Raw genomic sequence first — 22,612 nt, forward strand, 5'->3', positions numbered from 1 at the left:
AAAAAAAAAAGAAATACAGGTACAGAAAAATACTATATGAGAAAAGAAGTCTTTCACTGGGGTAATTAGATGGTAATTATTTATTTTAAAGTGGTATTGAATTAGTTTATTCCATTGGGAAATACCTCATATCATATACCCATAAAAGAGAGAAATTAAAGATTTGAATCTAAAAAAAAGAAATAGAAGGAAACATTAGAGAATATTGTTACCATCTTGGCATAAGGAAGACCTTTCTTTCAATGGTACCAGGGCTAGAAACAATAAATTTAAAGAAAGACAGAATTGATTTAGTAAACATTTATGGCCAGGCGAAGGACACTGTTAGTTCAGCTGCAAGATGAAGTAAGAGAAATATTTGCAACTTTAGAAAGGGTTAATATCTATACATATAAAATGGCTTCTTCAAATCAATAAGAATGATGAAAATAAATAAAAATAATGAAAAACTCAGTACAAAAACTGGGCAAAGAATTTAAACAAGCTACTCATAGAAGAAATGCAATTGGTTATGAAACATAAAAGGCCTAGGAATGCTTATACACCATTGGTGGGAATGTAAATTAGTATAACCTCTATGGAAAACTTCATGGAAATATCTCAGTAATTACCATTTAATCCAGGAATCCCACTACTGGATATCTATCCAAATGAAAATAAATCATTGTAGCAAAAAGATACTTGCACTTATATGTTTATTGCATAAAAGATACTTGCACTTATATGTTTATTGCACTATTTACAATAGCAAAGATATGGAGTGTGTCTAAGTGTCCCTCAACAGATGATTGGATGAAGAAAATGTGATATGCATATATACAATGGAATATTATATGGCTATAAAAGAGAATGAAATAATGTCTTTGGCAACACAGATGGAGCTGGAGGCCATTATCTTAAGTGAAACAACTTAGAAAGTCAGATACCACATGTTCTCACTTATAAATGGGAACTAAATAATATGTACACATGGACATAGAGTATGGAATAATAGATGTTGGAAACTAGGAAAGGTGGGAGGGTTGGAGTTGCCAGGTGAGGGATTAAAAGTTACTTAATAGCTACAATGTAATTATTTGGGTGATGGTTACACTAAAAGTCCAGAATTCACCACTATACAAATGTATCCCTGTAACAAAACTGCACTTGGACCCCTACATTTATACAAATAAAAATGTCTCCACTTTATTATAATCAAAAGTAAATAAAAACCATGAGACTGAAGTATAATGTAGTGTGGTTAATGTCATTGGCTTTGGAATCAGGCAGCCTGGTTCCAAATCTTGCTTGCAATGTGAACTAGCTGTGTGATCTTGGGTAAATTACTTTTCTGTTCTTCAGTTCTTCATTTAAAAATCCAGGGGTTATAAAAAGCCCCAGTCTCACATGGTTGTTATGAAGATCAACTTAGGTAATCAATACAAAGCATTCTGCATAATTTCTAGTATGTAGCAAGTCTCCGGTCAATGTTTTGTTCATGCTGTCTTGCTCATGCTACCTTAGATTCCCAAGTATTTGGAAAGGTTGGAGCAACTCATATTTTGGGGTTATTAATTACAATAAGCACACCTGTATTAGTTTGCCATTGCTGCTGTAGCAAATTACCACAAATGTAGTGGCTTAGAACAACACAGATCTGTTATCCTGCAGTCCTGGAGGTCTGTGGTTCTCACTGGGCTAAAATCAAGGTGTGGGCAGGGCTGCATTCTCTCCTGAAGGCTCTAGGAAAATGGTTTTCTTGCCTTTTCCAGCTACTAAAGACTGCTTACATTTCTAGGTTCATGACCCTCTTCTATCTTTAGAGCCAACAATGGCCAGTTGAGTCTTTTTGGCTGTGCCATCTTTTTGATTCTGACTCTTCCATTTCCCTCTTCTCCACTTGTGATTACATGGGGCCCACCTGGATAATCCAGGCTAAAGCCAGCTGATTAGCAGTATAAGTCTATCTGCAACCTTAATTCTCCCTTGCTGTGTAACACAAAATATGCACAGGTTCCAGGGATTAGGATGTATACATCTTTGGGGTACCATTATTTTTTCCTACCATAGTACCCTTGAATTATTGTTACCTACGAAGAGAATGTGAGGATAGGAAAAACAGTTGTCACCAAAATCAGTGTTTGTGTAACAATGAGAGATTAATCTGCCTTGTCTGTTGGTTTATTTTCCAGGAATTATATCCATGCAGAGAAGAGAAGATATGGGCTGGGAGGAATGTTTTACACTTTTAGCACAAGTGATGAAGTTAAAACTAGGTTAAAATAGATGCTCTAGTTTTCCTCTCATGTCTCTTGACTCTGTGTTTATGACTCTGCATGGTTACAAATTCTTTTCATATTCTAAAATTCTATCTTGTGGCACATACTGTATATATTGAAGAGAGGTCATAATTGTATTATATGTGTGATTATAACTCAAGGAGTTATTTTTGCCCACAGTCATTCAATTCCCATTTGCTAGTAAAAATACATGTATTGAGAGTTGCATCAAGTAATTCAGGGTACAAATTATTCATTAGAAAACGTTTAGTTAGTACAATTTTGACTATGATGCTCCTGATGTGCTGACTTTTGTAAAATTGTGCATTACAGTCTAGGATATGACTGTATACTAGATCTAGTATTTATTTTTGCTCCAAAGACAACATATCTTTTAGAAATTGTTTGTTACTCAAATAGACATATATTTACTACAAAGCCAATATTTGCGATTATTTTTAGAAAGCTTTTATGTTTGTGTGTGTGTGTGTGTGTGTCTGTATGTGTTTCGATGAAACTTTATTTACAAAAACAAACAGTGTACTGGATGTGGCTCATGGTCTAGAGTTTGCTGATTCTTGTTCTAATTCTTCACAGAAGGCCAGTTCATAGTTGTCCTCTGCATTTTTAAGCTTTATAGTGTATGTCTATCTTACTTAGATGGTTTTGCACATTTCAGTAAATATTCATTCAGCAAACTCATATGGGATAGTATGTGGGGTTCCAGTGTGACAATACTTTTTATTATTTATTTATTTATTTTTCTTAAACTTTTATTAATATTTTAAGTTCTGGGGTACATGTGCAGAATGTGCAGGATTGTTACGTAGGTAAACGTGTGCCATGGTAGTTTGTAGCAGAGATCAACCCATCTCCTAGGTATTAGGCCCAGCATCCATTAGCTACTCTTCCTCATACTAGAAAGCTTTTTTATATTATTAGAGTTAATTTTCTTTTTTTCCCCCTTGGAATAATTATATAGAAATGCCCTGTGCTGTGCAATATAGTAGCCACTGTCCACGTCAGGATATTAAGCATTTGAAATGTGGCTAGTCCTAATTGTGATGTGCTGTAAGTGTAAAATAAACACCAATATTGAAAACAGTATAAAAAAGAATGTGAAACATCTCAATAATTTTTGTATTGATTATATGTTGAAATAATGTTCTTGATATATTAGGTTGAGTAAAATATATTCAAACTAATTTCACATCTTTTTAATGTGGCTACTAGAAAATTTAAATTCACATATGCGGCTCACATTATGTATTTTTTCTTTCCAGTTTTTGAGACTGGGTCTTGCTCTATTGCCCAGGCTGGAGTGCAGTGGCACAGTTTCAGCTTACTGCAACCTCCACCTCCTGGGCTCAAGCAATCCTCCCACTTCAGCTTCCCGAATAGCTGGGACTACAGATGCATGCCACCATGCCTGGCTAATTTTTTTTTTTTTTGTAGAGATGTGGTTTCACCATGTTGCCCAGGCTGGTCTCAAACTCCTGGGCTCAAGTGATCCACCTGTCTTGGCCTCCCCAAGTGCTGGGATTACAAATGTGAGCCATCAGGTCCTGTCCTCACATTATATTTCTATAGGACAGTGCTGATATAGAGATATAGACCCATTTGACCCATATGGGACACTTGTAGCCCCTGACAATAAAATTGTGCCATCACTAAACTGATGAGAACTACACTTGTAGTAATCAGTAGCATATGTACATATGTCCAGCTCATCTAAAAATGGAAGTAAACTATTAAGACACAGATTGAGAAGAAGGTTTATTTTGCATTGCTTGAAATGATATGATCTGTCAGAAGACTATTCCTACATACTCTGACCCTGCCTGAGGCATTAGATGTACATTTTGTATGAATTTCCATATCTGATGCCTTGGAGTGATCTCATGTGTCAAGGGTCAGATAGGAATCAATAAAAACTGAAACAGTTTTATGTTGTTTCTGACAGATTTTCCCCATAGACTGATAGAGGGTATAATAATGATCAATTTGTGGAGTAGTTGTGCTTCAAATCTTATTTGCTATATATATGGATATTGGCCCAAGAAACTCAGGCTTATGGTTTATTTAAGAATGATCTTATTTAATATGTGAAACCTTAGATAATAGAATATTCTCACTAATGAATGTCCTGGTTATTTGAAAGTTTGGTAGAAAACTATTTTGTTTATATTTATTCTAAAATATACTAATCTGATTTGTTACATTAGTGCAAATAATGTAACAAAGGAAATTAAATTTTTGGTAATTGGCAATCTCATATTGTCTGAGAACATTCATTTTTGGCAATAATTCTCACATACAGAATTTGAGATATTGACAAGCAGGCATAGGAAATGGGATTTGGGTGTGTATTAGACTAAGACCAAGGATCTAAAAATTGCTTTTTTTGGAATAAATATGTAATAAGCATTTTACACTTTTTCAAGACATTTCTTAAATGTATCTAGAAACTCTTGCATTTTATGAAACAAGCTTAAGTTAATCAAGGTTTTAATCTAGGCCCTCTTTTTAAATTTAAAGATTATGCCTAAGTAAAGGGGGCAAGGCAATATAAAAAGTTGGGATGGAGCTGAACATTAACTCAAAGCTGGAGCTTTTAAAAATCAAGGTTTCTTTTTTAAATTAAGTTTTTAGTTGGAGGGTTTGGGTCTGGCTTATTTATAGTGTTTCAAATGTGTCGGTGGATGTTCTATGGATATGTGGATATGTGCCTAGAGGCTCTGTCAATAGGTGCAGTTGAATATATTTAGATATATGCTAACTTTCTATTCTAAACCTCCTTGTTTAAAAAAGATGTATCCATATCCATTTTGCTAGGAGAAGGTGACTTTCAATGGGGTTTTAAAAAATGCTTCTATTATAATTAATTTTTGTATAATGGGGAACTGAGTTGGTATAGGTAATTGAAATCTGTAGGCCCTGAATCTTATTTTAGTTATAAATATCTTCTCTTACAAAATATTTATAAGTTCTAATAACATGCAGAAATTTAAAAAATGTATGAGAGTTAATTTGCAGTATTTTTCCGTTTCTTTTCCATTTTTTGCCTGAGGTATTCCAAGCAACCTAGTGTTTTAATCAGTTTTAACTGAAACTTGGCTCCTGCCAAAAGATACCACTGCCCTTGCAGCTTTTTCTAGTGGAGATATCTCATTATTGATGCATTTCGTTCATGGTTGAAACCTCAGCCATTCTCTTGCTCTTATTCTGTTCATATGGATACCATCTCCCATAGGTTTTATTTTAGACATAACAATTTGAATTTTCTCACCCTCTTTCTATCTACCACTATATCTCCATTTGTTCAAATTTCTTTGTTTCTCCCCTGGTCTGTAAAACAGACAGTTAACCTGACTCTCTCACTCTGTTTACCTTCCACCTGTTACAAGAGCTCTTATTCTAAAACACTGACTGATCATGTGAGGAACATACTTATCTTTCTGAAAGCCATTTAGTTCCAAGTTGCTGCAGAATACAATCCAAGTTTTTCAACATATTGTGAGGTTCTTCATAATCTGGAGCAAACCTATCTTTCTTCCCTTGTAGTTTATTGTCTTTTCTTTTCCTTAAAGAAATTCATGATAATTTCAACATTCAAACAATTCAGAGAATGAATAATGTATTTTTGCATGTATTTTTCTATGTTATTGCAAATATTTCTCATCTATACAATGGAAATAATAATAGTATCTTCCTTATTGTCATGTGGCTATAAATGAGCTAATGCATGTAAAACATTTGGAATGCTCCAGACATACACAATATTCTGCAATTTACTTTTTTCACTTTATATGTTTTGGCTGACTTTCAAAGTCAATGCATTCAGATCAGAGTTATTTATTTTAATAGTCGCGTAACATTTCATAGTGTGAATGAATCCTAATTAATTTTTCCTTTTTTGCCCCATTCCCAGCTATTGGACTAGTTAATTTTTAATTTTTTTTTGCTGGACATTTTAGATGGAGTCTCATTCTACCACCCAGGCTGGAGTAGAGTGGCCCAATTTCAGCTCACTGCAACCTCTGCCTCCTGAGTTCAAGCGATTCTCATGCCTCAGCCTCTTGAGTAGCTGGGATTACAGGCACACACCACCATGCCTGGCTCATTTTTGTATTTTGAGTAGAGATGGGGTTTTGCCATGATGGCCAGGCTGGTTTTGAACTCCTGACCTCAAATAATCCACCTGTCCCGGTCTCCCAAAGTGCTGGGATTACAAGCGGCCACTGCTACCCCTGGCTAATTTTTGGTATTTTTAGTAGAGACAGAATTTCACCATGTTGGATAGGCTGGTCTCGATCTCCTGACCTCAGGTGATCTGCTTGCCTCAGCCACCCAAAGTGCTGAGATTACAGGCATGAGCCACCATGCCAGACCCTTTCTCTTTTATGCTATTAAAATTCTATAGTGGATATTTTTGTGTCTGTAGTCTTCATATGAATATTTTTATTTCATAGATATCGATCCTGAAAAGTAGAGTCATTGGGTCTAGGAGTATTCATGTTTGAAATTTTATTATATATTGCCATGTTACTTTCCAAGAATGTTGTAGCAATTTATACTTCAATGAATATTCTGTGAGAGTGACTGTTTCTTCACATATTTGCCTCCATTGTTTGTTATCAATGATTTCTTCAAAAATTTGTGCTCATCTGATGGTAGAAAAGTAGGCAGCCACTGTTTTGTTTTGCTCTTTGCTAGCCACAGTGAGGTTAATTATATTTTCAAATATTTATTAGCCGTTCACATTTCCTTTTCTGTGAATTGCCTATTAATATCCCATTTTTCCATTTTGTTGTGAGATTTTTATTTTATGCATAATATCCATTTATCTGTCACATATATTGAGCCATTGTATAAAACTAAGAAGAATTGCATCCTCTCTAGGAGCCCTGGCTATTCTGTTGGTAGACTTTCTCAACCCAGGGAGGTTGACATAAGCTTAAAAAAAAAAAAACAAACAAAAAAAACCTGATCAGTAGGAGCTCAAGCCATATGCTGTTGGGGCCGTATAAGACACTAATGCTGTGGGTCTCATATAAGAGGGCTAGAGAGAAAGATGAGTACCAAGCTTTGGAGGCAAGCAGTGTGAGAAATCTAGCTGACTAGTTATTCTCTCTAGCAAAGAGAATAACTATTCTAAGTGGCATTATATATCAAAATCCATAATTTTTACTTTTTACTACTCTCTGTGATAAATATTTTTATAGCTAAGTATTTGTACAAACTATTAATTACTTTCTTAAAATAATTCCTCTTAAGGAGAATTTCTAGGTAACAAGTTTGCACACCATGAAAGTTTTTAAATACGTATTGTCAAATTGCCTTCCAGAAAAATTGTACCAATTTACATTTTCACCACCAGCTTATTATAAGCTCTGCATCCTAACCATTACTGAATATTACTGACTTTTTTTTCCAGTTTGATAAAGAAATATTTAATGGTATGGGTGTTTTTTTGCTTTCTTTGATTGCCAATGAGGTGGACATTTTTCATATATGTATTCAACATTTTTATATTTCATTTAACAAATGTTTACTGGGAACCTACAATATTCCAGTCACTGTTTTAAGACCCAAAGATAGTGTGGTGGAGCTTTCATTCTAGTGGGGAGACAGACAGTTAGCATATAAATAAATAATATAATGCCAGATGGTGATAAGTCCCATAACTGAGAGGAAAGAGAATGATGATAGGGTGCTATTTTTGACTGAATAATTAGGGAGAGAGTTTCTGAAGAGGTGACATTTGAGCAGAACGATTGAGCCATATGATTGAGGAAAAAACTTTCTAGGCAGAGAGAATTTCAAATGCAACAGTCATAAGGTGCAAGCATACTTATATTTTTAAGGAGGCCTGTGTGGTTGGAACAGGGTGTGTGAGAAAAAGAGGTTAGGAATGAGGTTTGAGAAGTCAAGGACAAATCATGTGTATGAAATTTTGCTAAATGGTGTGGGGTAGGGAATTGAAAATATTTTTTCCTGCCCAGTAATTAAAACATATTTCCTGGGACTATTTATTGAATAATGTTTTCCTTTTTTTTTTTTTTTGCCTCTTTCAGATGTCAACTTTATTCCTATATGTATGACTGACTTGTTTCTAGGGCTTCTCTTATATTCATTGATCTCTCTATTCTGGTGCTAGACCAAAATTTTTTGGTATTGTTTTATGATACGCTTTCATAATTGGTAGTATATAGATCCCATTATTACTTCTTGTTTCACAATTTCTTTTTCCTGTAAATTCTTCTAGATCAAATTTAGAACTTTAGTTGAGTTTTCCCTAAAATACTCCAGAGAGATTTTTGTTGGAGTTGTCTTAAACAGATGTATTAATTTAGGGAGTTAAAGATTTTTGTATTGTTACATTTATTTTATAAGAACAAGAAGAAGATTGATAACAAACAATTATTAGGTGTTTTCTGTGCTGTAGGCACTATGGTCACTGCTTGTATTGTAATTTATCTGTATATATTTTTCTCTAATAGATTTTCAGCGCTTTGGAGGAAGAGGTGATATTTTATTCATTTTTTCGGTCGATTCTTGGACTTGTATTTTCTTGGTCATAGTAAGAGCTTGGAGAGTGTAGGTTGATAACTGAAGGTTGCAGATTGAAGTAGAAGTAACAGGTATGAATAATTTCTCTTCATTCTAGTTTCCTGGGTAGTGAAGAGTTGTTAGTGTAACTAGAGTTGAAAGAGGAAAATAAATTAAGAGAATAGCCCTGGATGGATGTTTTAGGAATTTGTTTAGTTGAAATTTAAAAGACCATATTGGACTCACTTCAGTTATTTCTTTGTCTTTTTTTTTTTTTTTTTAATTTTTGTCAAAGCTATCCAGGTACTTTTTTTTTTTGAGGCAGAATCTTACTCTGTTGCCCAGGCTGGAGTGCACTGGCATGATCTAGCCTCACTGCAACCTCTGCCTCCCGGGCTCAAGCATTTCTCTTGCCTCAGCCTCCCGAGTAGCTGGGACTACAGGCATGCACCACCATGCTTGGCTAATTATTGTATTTTTAGTGGAAACAAGGCTTCACCATGTCGGCCAGGCTCATCTCAAACTCCTGACCTTAGGTGATCCACCGACCTCAGTCTCCCAAAGTGTTGGGATTACAGGCGTGAGCCACCGTGACTGGCCCATGTATATTTTATTTTGTAAATTCATGTCCTAAAGTTCTGATAATTTTTAAAATATCTTTCATTGTTTTCATTCTGCTGTTTTCTGTGTTTTGATTTTAAGAACCTCTATTTTTCAATATTGGAACTGCTAAATGAGTATCCTACTTTTCTTATGATTTCCCTTCTATTTGTCTGTATCTTTGCCTTTTTTTTTCTAAGTATCTGAGATACTTCATGAGCTTTATTTTTTACTTTTTATTTGTTTTTGAGACAGAGTCTCGTTCTGTCACCCAGGCTGGAGTGCAGTGGTGTGATCTTGACTCACTTCAACCTCTGTCTCCCGGGTTCAGTCGATTGTCCTGCCTCACCCTCCCAAGTAGCTGGGACTGCAGGCATGTACCACCACACCTGGCTAATTTTTGTATTTTTGGTAGAGATGGAGTTTCACTATGTTGACCAGGGTTGTCTCGAACCCTGATCCCAGGCATCTGCCCACCTCAGCCTTTCAAAGTGCTAGGATTACAGGCGTGAGCCACCGTGCCTGGCCTTATCAGCTTGATTTTTAATTCTTCTACTGATTTTATCTCTGATTTTCTTTTTTATTTCATTGTTCTTACATTCATTATCTTTTCTGATACTGAGACGGTATAATGATAACTATTTTTGAAATTTCTTCTCCATGCATAGTCCAAATTTTCTCTAGGTTTCTTTTTTTCTATAGTTTTTTCCTAATTTTTTGTTTTTGCTTCTTTAATAGTAAAGGCTTTCCTCAAGTGATTGGATGTCTTTGGTTATTTGTTCATATTTGAGAGTGGAAGTTTTCAAAAACTCATGGGAAGCTCTGAGTTCATAGTGTTAGGACTTGTTGGTTGTAAGCCTTTCAGTGGTGTGCTGGATTGGCTTGTGTCTGCTTGTGAAATGCAGTTGTTAGCATCTCTTCCTATTGCTGAGTTAAGTTGAAGTATTTACATCACAAAAGTTGATGAAGGCTACAAATCAGGGGTCTAGTCCAGAGATCATGCATTTTATCTGTGCCCAAGGATGTCTCCCTTTCTGCTGGGGTGATTGAAGGGCAGCCACTCTGCTGTTCTGAGAATCAAAGGGCAGCCGCTCTGCTGTTCTGAGAATCTAATTGATTTAGATTTTCAACCAATGCTGTAGTATTTAATTCCTTTTTTTTTTCTGAGTATTTAATTCTTTTTATTTCCATTGTATGGATGTGTCACAATTTGTCTGTTTACCAGCTAATGGACATTTGGATTGTCTCTGTTTCAGGCTACTACCTATAGAGCTGTTATTAATATTAAATGTACAAATCTTTATATGGACATGTGCTTTCATTTCTCTTGACTAAATACCTAGAATGGAATGATTGGATTATATGGTATTTGTATGTTATTTGTATGGTATGATTTGATGGTATGTATGGTATTTGTACATAACTTTTTAAGAAACTGCCAAATTGTTTCACTAAGTGGTTGTACTATTTTACGTGCCTATTAGCAGTGTGTGTGTGAACTCTGGTTGATCTACATCCTTGTCAATATAGGTTTATGACGTCTTTTTAAACATAACAATTCTGATAGTTATATAGTAGCATCTCATTGTGGTATTTTAAAAAATAAATTCTATCGTGTATATTTGTGGTATACACATGTTATGGGATACATATAGATAGCAAAAAAAAAAAGTTTACTACAGTGAAGCAAATGAAAATATCCATGTCTCACAGAGTTACCCTTTATTTTTTGTTTTTGTGGCAAGAGCAGCTAAAATCTACTCATGTAGCTGAAATCCCGTATATAGTACAATTTTAGTACCTGTAGTCTTCACGTTGTACTTTAGAACTCTACAGTTGTTCATCCTACATATCTGCTATTTTGTATCCTTTGACATTTATTTCTCCCGTTCTACTCCCCCTACTAATCTTTTGTTCTCTATCTCTGTATATTTGATTTTTTTTTCAGATTTCATATATTTTCAGGTAATATTTTTCTTTTTGTGTCTGGCTTATTTCACTTAGCATAATGTCTTCCAGGGTCATCCATGTCATAGAAAATGGTTAGATATAATTCTTTTTTAGGGCTGAATAATATTTTGTTGTATATATATATCCCTTAAATTTGGAATCTGGAAGTGTGATGCCTCCAATTTTTTTTTCTTTCTTTTTTTTGTTGGGGGTGGGGTGGTGGCAGGGTCTTGCTCTGTTGCCCAGGCTGGAGTGCAGTGGCATGATTGTGGTTCACTGCAGCCTCGACCTCCCAGGCTGAAGCAGCCCTCCTGCCTCAGCCTCCTGAGTATCTGGGACCACAAGTGTGCACCACCACAACTGACTAATTTTTTTAATTCTTTATTTTTAGCAGACATGGAGTCTCACTATGTTGCCAAGGCTGGTCTCAAAGTAGTGAGCTTAAGTGAACCTCCCTCCTCAGCCTCCCAGAGTGCTGGGATTATAGGCATGAGCCACTGAGCCTGGCCTACAACTTTGTTTTTCTTTCTCAGAATTGTTTTGGCTATTTGGGGTCTCTTATGGTTTCATATGAATTTTAGAAGTTTTTTTCAATTTCTTAAAGAATGCCTTTGGGATTTTGATAGGGATTGCATTTAACCTATATAAGTAAGTCAGATACTTAAAATTTAACGTCTGCAAACTAGGAGTCATTGTTTTCTCTGCATCCTTCATTGTCCTCCCTGCAGAAGATTTTGCTCTTTTTTTCATTTCACATCTTAGTTAACATTGTAATTTTTTCTAGTCATGTAAGCCTAAAGTCTGAGTCATCTCTAGACTACTGCTTCCAGTTTCCCACCTTCTTCCAATTGATCCATGTGTTTTATTAATTCTTCTTTTAATTAACTGTCAAATAAGCACATTCTATTCATTTTCATTGAGCCACCTTAGTTTAACGCTGCCACGACCCCTTGTTTGGAATAGCCATTCATCCTCTTTTCAGAGATGCCTGTGTGCTCTCTGGTACCTCGATTATCTTACTACTTTGTAATTATTAGTTTGTGTGTCTATCTTTTCCATTACACTATGTTCTTGTAAAGAAGGACCTTGAGTTATGATTTTGTGCTCCCAGTGCCTAGCTCAATATGTGACATACAATTGGTGTACAGTAAATGTTTTGTGAATGTGTGAACTAGTTTATCATTAGATATTATCTTTGATAGTTTTGATATCACTGTGACCATCAGATAAAGCAATTTTTTTTGTTCTATTTTCGGAAAAGTGTCTTTCAGTGCCTTATTTTCCAAAAGTTAAAAAGAGTTTCCTTAATTGTAGTTATCAAAAAAAAAAAGACTCTTTTATATAATTACATGTTATCTCCAGAATATATTGCATAGTAAAATCAATGATGACTGCAAAATTGTTAGGATCTTCTCATGGTTTACAACAGTCCAAATCTTCCATTTTATTTTCAAGTATGAAATATTGATTACATTTTCTTGGTTGCAATAGAACAGCAAAAAGACTTTATATTCTTCCCACAATGCAAAAATATCTTATAACTTATATAAATCACTGCCACCTCAGAAGGAGTGTGTTAATAGGCATGAGGCAGGTCTCATAAATCTTTATTCTTTGGAATGGAATATAGTAGCTGAATGTTAGTTGCCTCTAATATTTAAGTAATGATAGAAAGTAATAGGGAATTTTTGGATCCAGACTTCAATGCACGACCATGGACACACATTTGTTAATAATTTCTGAAGATATTAACAGTTGCATTCTCTGTTAGTTTCCCTTTATCAAGTAAATGAAGTTGATGTTCTGAGGGGAATTCATGGAAAATGGCAATCATTTTCCACATGGCTAAAATTTTTATCTGCAACTTGCTGCTGGCTGTGGGGCTACCAGGCTTCTTTTTGTTTTTCAAGGCAAGATCCTGCTTCACTGTTAACTCTGCGCTTGTGCTTTATTTGCAGCATCTGGCGAGGCCCCAATGTGAACTGCACAGACAGTTCGGGTTACACTGCTTTACACCATGCAGCCTTAAATGGACATAAGTAAGTGCCACTTATTTGGACGGAATCGTGTGTATTTAGTTACATGTGATGAAGTTAATTATGTGTGACGATACCTTTCTCATGTTTCCATGAGTCCAATGGGCTTAGATGAATTTGGAAAGGGACCAGGTGACAATACTGACAAGTCAGACTTGGTAGAAATGTTGCTGAGTATAATTGTGTGCAGAGTGTAAGCTGAAAGAAATGCTGTAAAATACTCAACTGTCACACTGGGAGAATGGAAAAATTGACAGGACCATGCCAGTCATGTGTAGCTTTGGGGAGAGAATGGGATAAAACCACTTGATAACACCCCTCTACCTTTTTTGGTGTCTTCTTGTATTCACCCAACATGGGAGTTTACTAGGAGTGCAATCTTAGCAGACTCCCACTATTCTGAGCCTTAGTCACTTATATGAACCACTTCAAAATCCTTATTTAGCTAAAATGTTTTATCTTTGTCATTCACGATTATCTTTCTAGTTTTAGATTTCGCAACCCTAAATTTTTTTAATGTGTAAAACTATGTTTCAAATAATGTAATACTATACATTATGGAGAGTGAAAGAATGTGTAGTCATAACAACCTCTATTTCCAGTATTTTAGCTAGGTATCCTAATGGTTTAGTGACAGAGTTAAAGTGTGATGAGTCCTCCAAATGATTCATATGTTCTGTCCTCCCCTACAGAAGAAAAATGACCCTATTCCTCTGTCTCCCCCTCGTCTCTGTTTTCCCTTTGTGTGAATGACCAAGTTAGTTTTCCCAGATCTGTATCATTTCATTTCATGGTTTTTTTTTTTTTTTTTTTTTTTTTTTTTGAGACAGAGTCTCACTCCGTTGCCCAGGCTGCAGTGCAGTCTCATGATCTTGGCTCACTGCAACCTCCGCCTCCTGGGTTCAAGTGATTCTCCTGCCTCAACCTCCTGAGTAGCTGGGATTACGGGTGCCCACCACCACACCTGGCCAATTTTTGAATTTTTAGTAGATAGGGGTTTTACCGTGTTGGTCAGGCTGGTCTAGAACTCCTGACCTCATGATCCACCTGCCTTGGCCTCCCAAAGTGACGGTTGTGAGCTACCGTGCTTGGCCCTCACTTTAGTTTTTAGATGTGGTAATTACTGCTTTAAAAATACTAGTTACAATCTGCAGATTCCGTACTATTCCTATCAAATTACCAATGTCACTTTTCACAGAACTAGGAAGAAACTATTCTAAAATTCATTTTGAATTAAAAAAAGAGCTCAAATGCCAAAGCAATCCTAAGCAAAAAGAACAAAGCCAGAGGCATCATGATAGCAGATTTCAAACTATTCCATAAGGCTACAATAACTAAAACAGCATGGTAGTGGGATGAAAACAGATACATAGACCAACGAACAGGTTAGAGAATCCAGAAATAAAACCATATACCTATAGCCATCTGGTCTTCAACAAAATCGATAAAAAATAAGCAATGGAGAAAGGACTCCCTTTTCAATAAATAGTGCTAGGATAACTGGCTAACGATATGCAGAGGAATGGAACTGAACCCTTGCCTTTCACCATATACAAAAATTAACTCAAGGTGGATTAAAGATTTAAAGGTAAGATCTCAAACTTAAGAATCTTAGAGGAAAACCTTGGAAACACCATTCTGGATATAGGACTGGACAAAGATTTCATGATAGAGACTTCAAAAGCAATTGCAACAAAAAAAAATTTGAAGCCAGGTGTGGTGGCTCACGCCTGTAATCCCAGCATTTTGGGAGGCCGAAGCAGGCGGATAGCTTGAGGCCAGAAGTTCGAGACCAGCCTTACCATCGTGGCAAAACCCTGTCTCTATTAAAATTACAAAAATTAGCTGGGCTTGGTGGTATGTGCCTGTAGTCCCAGCTACTCGGGAGGCTGAGGCAGGATAATTGCTTGAACCCTGGAGGCAGAGGTTGCAGTGAGCAGAGATCGCACCACTGCACTCCAGCCTGGGCGACAGAGTGAGACTCTGTCTCAAAAATAAATAAATAAATAAATAAATAAATAAATACATAAATAAGACGAGTAGGACCTAATTTCATTAAACTAAAGAGCTGCACAGCAAGAGAAACTATCAACAGAGTAAACAAACTGTAGAATGGGAGAAAATATTCATAAACTATGCATCTACCAAAGGCTGAATATTCAGGATCTATAAGGAATTTAAAAAATTCAACAAGCAAAAACCAAATAATCCCATTAAAAAGTACTCAGAAGACATGGACACTTCTTACAAGAACATGTACAAGTGGCCAACAAGTGTATGAAAAAAATGCTCAACATCACTAATTGCCAGAGAAATGCCAATCAGAACCACAGAGAAACGATTTCACACCAGTCAGAATAGCTATTATTAAAAAGTCAAAAAATGACAACTGTTGGCATCTTTTGTAGAGTAAAGAGAGTGCTTATTTACTGTTGGTGGGAATGTAAAACTTAGTTCAGTCTCTGGAAAGCAGTTTGGAGATTTCTTAAAGAACTTAAAACAGAACTACCATTCAACCCAGCATTCCCATTACAGGGTATAAATCCAAAAGAAAATAAATTGTTCTATCACAAAGACACATGCACCTGCATGCTCATTGCAGCACTATTCACAATAGCAAAGACATGGAATCAATTGAAGTACCCATCAGTGGTGGATTAGATAAAGAAAATGCAGTACATATGCACCATGGAATACTGTGCAGCCATGAAAAGAATGAAATTGTATCCTTTGCAACAACATGGATGCAGCTGGAAGCTATTATTCTAAGTGAATTAATGGAGGAACAGGAAATCAAATACTACATGTTCTCACTTACAAGTGGGAATGTAACACTGGCTACTTGTGGACATGAAGATGGCAACGATAGAAACTGGAGAGCATTAGAGGGGGTAGGGAGGGTTGAAAAACTATTGGGTACTATCCTCAGTATCAGGGTGATGGGATAAATTGTATCCCAAACCTCAGCATCATACAATATACCCAGGTATCCCCTGAATCTAAAATAAAAGTTGCACATATCTAAAATAAAAGTTGAAATTATTTTTTAAAAAGTAAATGCTAGTTACTTTTCGTTTTTTCACCTAACATTTCTCTTTTTCTGTGAATGGAGATTCAAGGGTCTTCTTCATACTTAATCTTAGGCTTGGTGGTCATAAAGCTCTTACTGCAAGAAATTTATTTTTTTGGCATTATTGATCACTATGACATTTTCCTCTTAAAATGTATAAATTTAATGCTATCAGTCTGTTTAGAGAATCACCTGAGTTACACCAACTATTATAAACTTTATGTTTCATTATTTAAATTTTTAGTATTGGAATTCCCAAATTATATTTATTTTTATTCAGTTCCTATTCTATATTGTCTTATATCATCTCATTTAGAACTATTTTGCCAGATCTTTTTTTTCTGTTCCTTTATAGAATGGAAAGTATGTCCAGATATCTAAATATTTTAATGGAGGATATTGTTATTTATTCTTTTTTTACCTGAGTCATCAGGAACAAAGACAAATCAGCCCAAGTAATATAATCCTGATGGCTTCTTGGCTATCTGAATTATGGATTCAGGCCACTATTAAATTTTTTAGTTCCAATTGGGAAGATAAATTCTATTACATCTAATGGGCAGGATGTATCGGGCCTGACCTTTCATTTGAGGCATACTGCTTTTCTTGTTCTTCTCAGATTGGCATTGGTAAGTAAGCACTTCTCAAAATAATATTGTCCCAAAATGGATTAGCATTCATATCCGTCCTGGATTTTCAGTGAAGTATTTAATAAATACTGATTTATACATGATAGTCTATGAAGTTCTAACTGTTGAGATATGTTTTTTTCTGTGACCCATGACATAAGTTTTGTTTTTTTTGGCAATTTAGAAAGTGAAGATAATTTAAGCAAATTGAATAGCAATCATTAAGAGTCTCACAAACAGATAACTTGATTAGGTATCTTTTAAGATCCCTTTAATTACAGATAGTCTATGGGAATTATATATCTGTGCTTTTATCCGAAAGGTCTCATTTATCTTTTCTTTTTAATTCTAGTAAGATTTCACTCGGTGTCATCCTATAGGCACTGGAAAAAGCAGAAAAATTCTAACCCCATCTCCCCAACTCTGCTAGTTGTGTGATCTTGAACCATTTATGTAACATCTCTAGGCCTCAGTTCAATAGCTTGAATAGATTGACTCGATGTTCTCCATTGTTCCTTACAATTATAACATTGAATGATACACTGTGTTGGTATTATTTATGGCTCAGTTATGCACTATGATGCTACAGTTCTGAATTTGGGATTTTCATATACAGTATATGTTTCCTGATTTTGCATGTTTAAATTATCTATGAACTTGTGCAATTAGAGATCACTTATTCTACCTGACACCTCTCACCTCCCTCATTTTATAGATGGAGAAACAATGCCCATTTAGATAAGTGACTTAATGGCCACGTAGATATTAAAGTGGGGTTGTGTCTAGAGCTTAAGTGTTCTGGTTCTGAGTCTATGCTTTTACCAGTTCTCTGCATTATCTCCCCTTTGTTGTTAAACTCTCCCTGGCTCTTCTCTGTCACATTATGTATTTCTGGCCTGCCTCCCATAATCATTTGTCGTATGTTTACATGGAATGCTAATTTTAATATTGGTTTAAAAGATATTTGAAGGAGAAAATAGTGTCACAGAATGTATCTCAGAACCAGAGAAGAAGGGTGTTTCTTTTATTTGCATTCTCACTTAGCAGAGGTAAGTGACAATGATTATATTGTATTCTTCCCAAGCAAGCCTTAGCAGTCTGCACAGAAACACATCATTTCCACGTTTGTTGCTATTGTTGTATCCATCTGCTATAGACTGTTTCCATAAACATGATTGGTAGGCTAAAGTTCATAGAATCATAGAGCCAGCATAATGTTTCAGGGTCATATAGTTTATTCTTTTGCTTTGAGCCCAAACTGTCCCCCTACCCCCAACATATAATCTAAAGCCTTCATACTGAAAATTAAACCAGTTTTTCTGATTTTGTACATTTTCATTGGGAGCCATTGTTTATCAATGCTAGTTAATCCACAAATGAAGCAGCATTTTGTACCTGAAATGCATTATTTCATATTGAGCAATTAATCTTCAATTAGTCAGATCAGAACACAATGGAAAATGCACACTACTGGTGATTTCCTGGGTTATTTGTAATTACAGATTAGAAAATTATTACCATCAAATAATAGGAAAAAAAACATGGTTAATAGAACAAAATTTGCTGCAAGTATTATAAATTATTTCCATAGATAGGGTAGAGACCTATTTCTTTGTATCTCTTTCTCTTTTTAAAATATGGAGGAGTCGTCATCACATGTATTTCTAGTACAAATTCAAATCCCTTAATTCTATTCTGAAAAGCAATTGACTGGCCAGACTACCTGCCTGCCTGCCTGCCTGCCTTCCTTCCCTGTCTCCCATGTCTTCTCATCCCTTTTTCCCTGTTCTCCTCTTCTTTCCCTAGTTCTCTCCTTGCTTTTTTCCTTTACTTTTCCTTTTTTTCTGACTTTTCTCCTCTCTTCATCCTTTATTTTTAGTAACAATCGTATTCCTGTGAGATTATACTAAACCTGTATATTCATATTTTAATTCAGTTTTTCTTCTCTACTTAACAGATAGTCCTTTATTTATTTTCTTAAGTTTAATGTTATTAAACTATATTTGGTATATTGTGATACTTGTATGCTGTTTTGAAAAATATCAGCAAATCGTTATTGTATCTCTGAAATATATATATTGTTTTATATACACATAAAGTGTTTTCTATTCTTCTACCTTTTAAAGTATTTAATGCATGCTAGACCTCATTATCTATAATCCAAATTGTGTATCAGATTGGATCTAGAATCCATATAATAAGCTATCTGTATTTTTGATTTGATCTTTCTTAGGTTTTCTAATAAAAGAGGCATACCTCCTCTAAAAATTGTATAATCTGGTCTCTGAAGTTGCTCTTTGAATAACTAGAAGCATCTTTAGTCAGCTTGATTTTTTTCCTGGATAAGGATACAGACTAGTTAAAATTTGCCTTTATTCACCCTGTAACCTAGAAATCTTTGAGAGTGAATTCAATATGTAAAGAAACTTCAGTTAGAAAATGGGACGTATTGTCCTGAAATCTTTTGACCATCTTGAACACATCTGCAACTTGATTCCCGTTAGAGAGAAGTAAAAGTGTCAAGAAAATCTGAAATCAAAAGGACCTTATTAAATCTGAGAGTTTCATTAGTTGTTAATTCTGCATCCATATGTAGATGATTTGCATTTATTTTGAAATTCTTTGGACTCAATCAACAAGCAAAAGAGGATGGTATGAAATAAACTTCTTTGGTTGTGATTTAATTACAGGGAATCTTGCCGTTGAGGCAAAGAAATTTGAAGGTTGACTCTTCCCAACTTACTTAATTTTGCTCAGAGCATATGCTGAGCTTACTGAAATACATTTTTTATTAATCAGATGTGTATTTATATCTTTCAGAAAATGGGTGTGAATTAAATGTACTAGCAAAAATCAGTGCTTCTAGAATTCCTGTTTTTACCTGAACTTACATGTATTAGCTTAAAGCTGCAAACTATTGCAGTTATTTACACTGGATGTTATTAAATTTAATTTGATGTTTTACTTTGTTCCTGGGAAATGGAAAGTATTATTCCATTTCCATTTCCATTTTCTAAAATATTTTTTTCTATGTTCTTGTCAATCACAATTACTTTAGGATTTTAGAGTATCTGTTATTTGTCAAATGCTGGATATCAGAAAATGCTACTTTACATTTAATACATAGGGATTATTTTGCTGCTTGCTATTCTACAGATATTGATTAGCAACATAACTTAATATTTCTTTTTTTCACAGTCCCAATGAATATATATTTTTTTAATTTTAATTTTTCAGTAAGTTATGGGGGTCCAGGTAGTATTTGGTTACATTAGTAAATTTACTTGCACATGCATGTTTATAGCAGCAAAATTCACAACTGCAAAATCATGGAACCAACCCAAATGCTCATCAATCAATGAGTGAATATTTCATGCCAGGTAACCAAGCACAGACCATGTGTTCATTTGTGGATTCCTTAGAATAAGCTATAAGGCTCAACCTAAATAATAATTTTAAAAAGTACTGTGTAGAAGCTTTTAAGCTTGATGTAATCCCATTTGTCTATTTTTGCATTAGTTGCCTATGTTTTTGAGGTTTTACCCAAAAATTATTTGTCCAGACCAATGTCCTGAGGTGTTTTCCCAATATTTTCATCTCCTAGTTTCATAGTTTTAGGTCTTAGATGTAAATCTTTAATCTGTTTTCATTGAATTTTTGTGTTTGTTGAGACACGGAGATCTAGTTTCATTCTGCTGAATATGGTTATCCAGTTTTCCCAGCTTCAACAACCGACAGAATGGGGAAAAATTATTTGTAAACTATCTATCCAGCAACAGATTAATAGCCAGAATGTATAAGGAACTAAAAAACTCAATAGCAAAAAAACAAATAATTTCATTAAAAATAGGCAAAGGATTATAGACATTTCTCAAAAGAAGACTTACAGATGACCAACAGGCATATGAAAAAATGCTCAACCTCACTAATCATTGGGGAAATGCAAATTAAAATCACAGTATCATCTCACCTCAGTTAAAATGGTTTTTACTGAAAATACAAATATAATAGCTACTGGCAAGGATGCAGAGAAAGGGGAATGCAGGTACACTGTTGATGGGAATGAAGTTAGTGCAATGACAATGGAAGACAAGTATGGAGATTCCTTAAAAAACTAAAAATAGAATTACTATATGATTTCACAATGTCCCTGCTGGCTACATCTCCAAAAAAAAAAAAAAAAAAATCAGGGTATCAAAGCGATATCTGCATACCCCAGTTTATTGCAGCACTGTTCCCAATAGCTAAGATGTGGAATCAGCCTGTTTATTAACGAGTGAATGGATAAAGTAAATATGGCACATATACACAATAGAATATTATTCAACTGTACAAAAGAATGAAATCCTGTCACTTGCAGCAACATGGATGGACGTGAAATCATTATGTTAAGTGAAATGAGGCAGGCACAGGAAGACAAACATCACATGCTCTCACTCATATGTGGGAGCTGAAAAAAGGAGATCTCATGGAAGTAGAAAGTTAATTGGTGTTTATAGGAGGCTTTGAAGGGAAGGGGGGTGGGGGAGAAGAGATTTGATTAAAATACAAAAGTATAGTTAGAAGGAATAATATCTAGTGTTTGATAGTAGACTGATTAAAGTTAACAATATTGTATAGTTCAAAATAGCTAGAAGAGAGAAATTGTGATGTTCCCAACACAAAGAAAAGATAAATGTTTGAGGCAATGGATACCCCAGTTATCCTGATTTAGTCATTATACATTGTATGCATATATCAAAATACTACATGCATCCCCCAAATATATACAACTATTATGCATCAATAAAAAATACTAAGTTGGTACTACACTATATTAACTACTCTTCTAATTTAGATATTATATCTGAAATTTAAATTGTTCTTAATGAGCCTGGATGAAAGTGGCCTATTTAGTTCATATTACTTTTGATACGTATGGATATATCATAAGAATGATTAATCATAATTTGTTGATTAATACTTTATTCTACTTATAACTCAGTAAAACTGACAGGTACTTACTTGATCAGAGATACAACTTTATGTTTCACAAATATGTTTTAACACTAGAAATCTGAGCTCAGCCAATTCGTTAGCTGATATCTTTGAATAAGATGTAGAGCTCAATTTAAACAAAAATTTGAAAATAAATTTAAATTTTAAAATAAGCACATTTAAACAAAAACAAAAATGAATAAATGGGACCTAATTAAACCAAAAAGCTGCACAGCAAAAGAAATAATCAGCAGAGTAAACAGACAACCCACAGAGTGGGAGAAAATATTTGCAAATTAGCGCTAGTATCCAGAATCTACAAAGAACTGAAACAAATAAGCAAGAAGAAAACAAATAATCCCATCAAAAAGTAGGCAAAGGGGCTGAATAGACATTTCTCAAAAGAAGATATGCAGACAGCCAACAAACATATGAAACAGTGCTCAACATCACTAATCATCAGGGAAATGAAAATTAAAACCACAATAAGCTACCACCTTACTCCTGCAAGAATGGCCATAATTAAAAAGTAAAAAAAAA

General features: G+C 34.8%; 1 protein-coding gene across 3 annotated transcripts in view; it reads left to right on the forward strand.

Annotated features, from left to right (window-relative positions):
* Positions 1-22,612, forward strand: part of ANKS1B (ankyrin repeat and sterile alpha motif domain containing 1B) — a 1,315,261-nt gene that overhangs the window by 174,941 nt on the left and 1,117,708 nt on the right. For all 3 annotated transcript variants that reach the window (XM_011992230.1, XM_011992227.1, XM_011992229.1), the window contains exon 2: positions 13,319-13,399. In XM_011992230.1, coding sequence (XP_011847620.1) covers positions 13,319-13,399 — 81 coding nt within the window. The remainder of the gene's footprint in view (positions 1-13,318; positions 13,400-22,612) is intronic.

The sequence above is a fragment of the Mandrillus leucophaeus genome, unplaced genomic scaffold (genome assembly GCF_000951045.1).
Source record: "Mandrillus leucophaeus isolate KB7577 unplaced genomic scaffold, Mleu.le_1.0 Scaffold408, whole genome shotgun sequence".
NCBI classification, from domain to species: domain Eukaryota; kingdom Metazoa; phylum Chordata; class Mammalia; order Primates; family Cercopithecidae; genus Mandrillus; species Mandrillus leucophaeus.